Here is an 8,123-nt window from a genome sequence, read left to right as displayed (position 1 = left end):
TATATATATATATATATATATATATATATATAATAAAATTTATAATATAAAAATTAGTTAGTTAATGCTTATTAATTAAAAAAATTAAAAATCTACATATTGTGATCAAGTAATTCATACTATTTTATTTAATAATTATAAGTTATTTAATGAAACTTATGACCATTAGTGAAATATTTAGATTTTAGTGTATTTGATATATAATTCTAGATAAAAGATTTTTGTAGCATTTTAATTCTGATATTACCATCGTCCAGCATGTGAAATAGGTGGTTAATGAGTTAATTGTTAAAAAAAAGTTCAATTCTAAATGTAAATTCAAAAGTACTCTCCAATGGATTGTGGTTTATGTTTTCATCAACATATAATGTATTTATACTAAATATAACATAAAAGTACAATGTATTTCGTTAGCAATATGTGATGCATACATATTTATAATTTATATTTCGGTATTTTTTATAAATATTATTTATTATAATATATTATTAAATTAAGCTAGTAATAATTATCTTCATTTCAACATATATATATATATATATATATATACATATGGATAACAACCGGATTAGCTGTAGGAGCATTTTCATCAAATTATTATTATTATCTAGTATTTAGGCTATCCGAAGATTATGTTTTAATAAAATTATAATAAGATTTTTTTTTAACTATTCCTTCTTATTATATAATAATTTTGCCAAGTACCATTGATGTTAAAAATCAATAGATGATGTATCAAATGACTCATAATAAAAATCTATATTTCTTGACTAGATATACGTGCTATTAAGAATTACTAAACAAAAAAATAATACGGGTCTGTAAAGGCATTAAAAAACTTGTAAAAATAAAAGTGATTGTCTTTTTGAATGCAATCTATTATATTTATATATTTATATTTATAGAAATATTTTAAACAATTATGATTGATAAATTAATTATATTAGAAGAGTCAAGGATATCATAATATAATTTATAATTGAATTTAAAACGGTTTAAACAAAGTCGAAAAATTGATAAATAATTTTTTGACCTAAATATTTCATAATTACTCACTAAGAAAACATAATGAATATAATTTGATCAAATATCTCTACATAGATTTCATCGTTTATAGAATAACGTATTTTCAAATTTTGTTGTTATATTTCTTGCTCCTCAGATTGGCTCTGAAATTGTAAAATATATAATACTAGTTTAAAGTAGCTGATAGTATAATACAGCCAAAAATAGTATAACAATGAAGGAAATATTGGGTAAAATGTATCGGATTCTTAAGACAGTCGTGTATAAATTTGTAGTAAATGTTTTTGCATATTCGTAGTTGAGAACGAGACGCGCTGCTATGATGAACTTGGCTGCTTAAACATCACACGAAGTTGGTATCATCTTATTCACCGACCTCTCAATGTTTTCCCTCTGCCTCGGGAGGTTATAAATACTCGATTTATACTTTATACCAACGATAATCCCACTGAAGTAAGTTACAATTACTATTGTTATACGTGTCGTGCATGTAGAGCCCATGTTTCACATTAACACAACAACTTTATTATCGCTTTATCTTTTTCGTAGTATGAAAGGTCGTCAATTTTTTATCCCTAAATTTTTTTCGCAATAAATTCATCAGTTTACAAACTCAATTATTTTCTGATTGATTATTATTACCTTCGTTTATTAAATACTTTAATAGGTTAACAATTACTTTTAAGCCAAAGTCGTTTTATTTTTTTCCTATCGAACCATTACATACTTTTTAAAACCATTTAATTACATTTCTTATGATATTTCTTAAGAGTCTTGGAAATACTAGCTAGATAGCAAAAGGCTTAATCATAAATAAAGATTTTGCAGATATTAAAGAGGTTGTATTGCACTCGTAATACAATTAAATTTAAATTAAAATCGTTTGCCATTTCTATAGTACTGATAAATGGCAGATTTGTTAATAAAGCTTATTTCGTTTATTGCTGGTTGCCATCAAAGTCCATTAGTATGCGAATTTTATTTTTAATCACTCAGTCTTGGTTCCTTCAATTTTCTTTTTCTTCTAAATCTCACTTAGTTTCCTACATACATTAGTGTATCTTCATATCACGATACGTATTATACATTTTTAGACTAACGGTATTACCATTTTACGCTGAAAGCCAAAGAGCTGTATTTTTTCAATAGTAGCAAAAGAGAAAAAGAAATAGAGAGAGAGAGAGAGAGAGAGAGAGAGAGAGGGAGAGAGAGGGGGGGAGGGGTATTAAATATTGCGTATTTACGTATTAAGAATGAGTAAGGATCGAACGCTGTTCGTAATCATTAGAGAATTAAATTCACCAATAAACTTGTGAACTTCAACTTTTGTAATTTATAGTTTTGCATTTAAATTTAACTGCCATTGAAATTAATATAATTTGCATTTTTAACAGAGTATAAAACAATTTTTTATTTAAAATTTACTACAAGTTTTCATTACCTTTTTGTCTACTGTATTATTATGTATAAAAAGTTAATCAATAATATTAGATCTTTTACCTCATATAAATAAACGTTTACTCTTTATTGAACTTATGTAAACCATTGATTCTAGCTTACAGTTAATAAAAAATCTTATTTCATTTGGATTTAAATCATGTTATGTATTTTATACAACGGTTTAGACAACTTCAACATCTATGTAATTTAGAATAACAATTGTTTAAATACATTGTAATCTACCTTTCTTCGTAAGAATTTATTGAAAATACATTATAAAGTAAAAAATTCATATTTTTAATGAATTAATATCGATATGTTTAATAGTTATAAAAAAATACAATGTATATTTCTGGATTAATAATTATTAATTTTTTTATTTGAGTTTTTAAAGAGAATTTCATAAATTTATAAAACTATGAATTCTGAAATTACCGAAGCTACAAAAGAATGAATTGAAATTTTTTATTACACGTGCGCGCGCACTATTACACACATGAGCACCAACATTTAGCATCAAGCATAAGTGTAAATAATATTTAAAAATAGTATAAACTAACAAAGTCCAATGTATCTTTTAATTGCTACAAACTAGAAAAACACATAATTATTAATTGCTTGAATATTTTTAGGGCCAAGTGTTAATCGTAGGAAAGGATAAGTCCATCAAGCGTTCCAACTTCAGTGCGAAGAGAAAAACGAAGTTCATTATACACGGATTTATAGACACGCCACTTAGCAACTGGGTGAAGGTGAGCCATTCATTTTAATTTTGCAATCACTACAAACGTGATGAATCGGTTCATCATATTCATGCTACGATAATTCTGCAACAGCATAGTTTCGATATTTACATAGTGCCATAATTGAAATAATTGCCAAGCATTTCATTTGAGAATGAGGAAATTTTCAGTTTTATCACACCTTTTTTTTTAATAGTAATTATTTTATATGAGTACGTGATATTGTTATTTCAATTGACATAGCTTAGTCAATAATGCGGGTATTGGTATCATTAAAAGAAGTTATTCATTTTAAAAGTGACAATAGTCACAACGGTACTAGGAATTTAAATTATTTTCAAATTATTACATTATAATTGCTATAATTTTAGTCGACATTGAATAATAATATATGTAAATAATAATTAATAATAGTTAATAATAATTAATAATACTTGATAAAAATTACAAAAAATATGGAATAAAAAGTGATTAATTAATTACATTTTAAATGTTTGTTTATAAGTAAATATTGTTGATTTAAAATACAGAAAATCATATGTATTTCATTTGAATATGAGAATATATATGATTGTGTAGTGAAAACAAAATTTATATTATAAATCTTGTATATTATAACAATATTTTGTCATTTTAACCTCGATGACAATCTCTGTTATATTATTTACAACGGAAATAAAATTAACGTTTATTAAAAACAAGTATGAAGTATAGAATAATAGACATAGAAATTTATTCTTATATATATATAATAGCTACATAAAAAATTATATTAGCACTTTAATATGTTCAAACATTAACTTAAAATTTTAATTAACATTCAAAATCTTTAGAGATCTTCAATGAAAAATATTTTGCATACAAAATTCGTTTATTCATGAGCTCTAAGAGAGTTGACCGTCTATTTAACGGATCCTATTGACATCGTAGCGACAAACAGGTGCGCGAAAATTCATAGATTATGTATAAGCACGAGGAAAAAATCTACCGGGGAGAGTGGGATGTTGGGTCAGAAATACAAAGCCCACTGGAATGAAGTGGGAAAAACAAGAGGATCCAGAAACTTTGTCCTCTCGCTTTTCCCATTAGCCCGATTTGCGTCATGAGCGCTTTGTATGCACGGGAGGCAGGAAATTCATCGACTAGTCCATTGTCTCGCTCGCTCGTGAAGTGAAATACATCGCGATGGTTAAGGGACGCACGCGAGAGAGCGGAAAGTCCGCAAAGCTGGATTATTTGGCGTGGCACGTGAGCAAACTTTTTAGCTTTGCCAAGTGCTTCTTCTCGCCAGAGCGTACGAATGAGCGTTTCCTTGACTTCTTGGCTTGTGGTTCGTGTCAAATAATTGATATGGAATAATTTTAAGAGTTTCCTCGATAAAAAGTTTATCCGATAATCCGAATCAATTCCAGTGACAAATGCTCAACAGAAATAGACAAGTTATTAGTATTAAAAACTTGATCGATAAGTTATAAATTACTGTTTATTGCGAATGAGACGGCTTGCCTCTTTAATTGCCAACCCTAATACTTATCGTAGATACATGAATCATTTTTATATTGATTTATCTATATATATATATATATATATATATATATATATATATCAAAATTATTTGAATTGTAATTAAAAATGATTCATTGTATTAATTTTCATTCATTGTTTGTGATTATAAAATAATTTTCTTTATTAATATTCCATATTGAAATTTAACAAATAGCCTATAGTCTCTAATACGATGTAACGAATGTTGTAATGAAGCGTAGATGATGTCAGTAATATAAATCAATCAATGCACTAGTGTTAATTTATTATAATATGACAAGAGCAACGGTAAAGACGTCAAAAAAGCCATATCCTATGCTTAAATGATGCAAGGAGCTACAATATTTTCATACTAATTTTACACGTACACATTTAGATACTAATAACGAACTGTAAAAATATAAAAAATCTTTTTCCCTCATTTAACATTTGTCATTATTAAAAAAACTTATTGAATCACACTATAATATTTCCTTTAATTTAATGTTAAACTTACTTGTAATGGTGCAATTAATAACTGTAGAGTTTACACTCGCGTCGAATTCAAAATGTTTAATTTTGTACTTTTTACTTGTTTTTTAATGTATTTTTTATGTATCGACAGGTAGAAAATCCTAAAACTTATAAGGTTGAACAGTAAACAATGTCCCGCCATTCATCCGAATCTTAAACTCAATTCTTCTCGACTGTGCTTGTATTTTCTGACTTTAAATAAAAAAGAAGATATCGTACACTAATTGTTCTGGCTTAATTTCGTTCATCCGCACCATCTCGAGTCCATGTATTTAGGCGTTAAATATATAGTTTCATCTATAAGGGTATTATAATAGAAGTGTAAGCAAACACCCAAGATAATAACTCCGAACGAGTGCTGTCAATATGTAAAAGCGTCGAGCCGTGATATTGGATTAAGTTGCGATTAAGTAATGAGCGACGCTAGACGTAATATTTTTTCTTTATAGGAAATGAGAAACGAGCTACTGAGGCATGGCGACTACAATGTAATTATCGTTGACTGGGCTGGCGGCAGTTTACCCCTCTATACCCAGGCTACCGCCAACACGAGGCTCGTCGGTCTCGAGATCGCCCACCTCGTCAAGCATCTCCAGGTAATTAATTATTGCTCCTCCGCTAGCTCTGACCCGTCGTATTTTTCTGCGAGAAGACGAGTTTCGGAGACATTTCCCCTTCCATGATGGCTACCGATATCCCGAGATAATAACGAAGCTCCGACGTTTACTCTGGAGGTTCGGCAAGTGTTGAATGATTGACGAATTCCGTGCCTTTCAGCCATTCGGATTAAGCCTCCTATTCGCGCGCTAACCTCGTTCGCTTCGGATATAAGGCTTTTGTTATGTTAATCCTGATATTAAAGTGAATGTAAAAAAAATATAGGCTGAATCGTTAATAGATTATCTTGTATAGGCACTCGAATTTGGACTAATAATTTTGTATAATTTCGAATTCACAACTATTGGCATTTGCCGGCTTTAAACGTTTTGCAATAAAAATCCTCTCACGGCAGTATCTATGACTCTTGCTATATATTGATGATAAATTCATGTGTTAAATTACAATCTCTGGTTTAACTCACTTTATTCGGGCATCGTTCTTCATCTGATTATTACTTGGATAATTACATAATACTACTCAATACTTATTATATTTCATTAGTCTCTTCGTAATTTTATACTCTCATAGGTGTAAAATTAAAAAGAATACCAAGTGCGATACAAAATATAAAAATAAGTTAAAATATTCCTTGGTTTTTCGAATAAGGGCAATAATTCGTTAAATTCGAAATGATTAAACAATAAACGATTTTTGTTTTATTTTCTATATATATATATATATATACTACAAAATTATCAAATATTGTATATGGCATATAACTGTGCGGATCGATTGAATACATTAAATTCTGAATTTTTTGTCTTTCTTGTTATACAATTAAGGCAAATTAATTGTTACAGCCGTATTATCTTATGCCTGATTATATCGAGAGTGAACGTTCAAATTTCAAATCGTGTATTTTTTATTGCATTTTTGAGAACCATTAATGTATGCTTTACAAAATCAAATATATTGAATTTCAAATCTTTTGTAAAATATTCGATTTGAATTTTACAACGACGTAAAATTGTACGAATTGTCATCGTCGTTAGGAAGGTTAAATGAAAAACTCACTAGACATGATATTCGTAGGTAATTTTTTTGTTCTCACAAACGTCCAATGTCTTTCAAATACGTATGTCGAGTAGCATCTCATTATAAAAATGTCAATTAATAAGTATATAGTTTTGCTTTGATAATTCATCGAGACAATGTGATTAAAGCCATTATCAATTACAATACATAGAATAAAGCTTAACGATCAAGCCTAAGAATATGTTTTACTGACACGCGTATCAGTAACCGTACTATACCGTTATTGATGCGTTTAATTTGCAAATCCAACAGATCATGTTTAGAATTTGTAAAATGATTTGTAAACGTTGATAAAATGTGAATTTCGATACCTTCCTCACTTACTTATAAGCTTAGCGCATACTCGATTGGTAATGTTTTGTCATTATTGCTTAATTCAAATTTTTTATGTTGACTCTTTTTTTGTTTTATTTTTGCTCTTAGTACTGATTAAATGGCCATAAATATTATTGAAATTTTCAGGATAATTCAAGTACAATAAAAATAGGCAGATAAACAAACAATCAGGAAAAAAAACTGGTATGAAAAACGGTATAAAAATGATTTTGAAATTTATAACGGACACGTCCCCGGAATATCATTAGCCACTTCTTGTAAATAATAATTCAATAATAATAATTGATCATTCGATTACGAGTAGTTTTCCCTAGTTTTCTCAACCAGTGGCTCAGGTAATTTCAACTAATCGATCCAATGAAAGACGAGGAAATTACGTGTTTCTTATAATAATTTCTCTCTCCATTATGAACGTCGCGTATCGCTAGCTGTACTTTCCGAGAGCCTGCGTAATAAATTGTGCCAAGTGATTTCTTCGTCTTTGTCAAAGTCGCGGTTACGTCGGACCCCACCGAGCTCAAACAATGTTTCTTTCAGAATAATTATGGCGTCGACTTGAGTGATGTACACCTGATCGGGCACAGCCTTGGCGCTCACACGGCCGGTTACGCAGGTGAGAAGCTGAACGGGAACATCGGACGCATCACCGGACTCGATCCGGCCGAGCCTTACTTCCAGGGTATGCCCAGTCACTTGCGGCTGGACTACACCGATGCCCAACTCGTCGACGTCATCCACACGGACGGGAAGAGCATTTTCTTTTTAGGTAATTCAAATGTTTTGAGATGTTCGCGCTTCGACGGCCTTCTCCACTCGGCCTTCAGC

The 8,123-nt window shown here is 29.5% G+C and overlaps 1 protein-coding gene across 1 annotated transcript in view; it reads left to right on the top strand.

Annotated features, from left to right (window-relative positions):
* LOC105360616 (pancreatic triacylglycerol lipase) overlaps positions 1 to 8,123 on the top strand; it is a 55,969-nt gene that overhangs the window by 43,601 nt on the left and 4,245 nt on the right. Inside the window, exons 3-6 of the mRNA XM_011497564.1 lie at positions 1,325 to 1,479; positions 3,099 to 3,218; positions 5,717 to 5,863; positions 7,836 to 8,064. Coding sequence (XP_011495866.1) covers positions 1,325 to 1,479; positions 3,099 to 3,218; positions 5,717 to 5,863; positions 7,836 to 8,064 — 651 coding nt within the window. The remainder of the gene's footprint in view (positions 1 to 1,324; positions 1,480 to 3,098; positions 3,219 to 5,716; positions 5,864 to 7,835; positions 8,065 to 8,123) is intronic.

Source organism: Ceratosolen solmsi, unplaced genomic scaffold (genome assembly GCF_000503995.2).
Source record: "Ceratosolen solmsi marchali unplaced genomic scaffold, CerSol_1.0 scaffold47, whole genome shotgun sequence".
Classification (NCBI taxonomy): Eukaryota; Metazoa; Arthropoda; class Insecta; order Hymenoptera; family Agaonidae; genus Ceratosolen; species Ceratosolen solmsi.
This window is presented reverse-complemented; position numbering and strand designations above follow the sequence as displayed.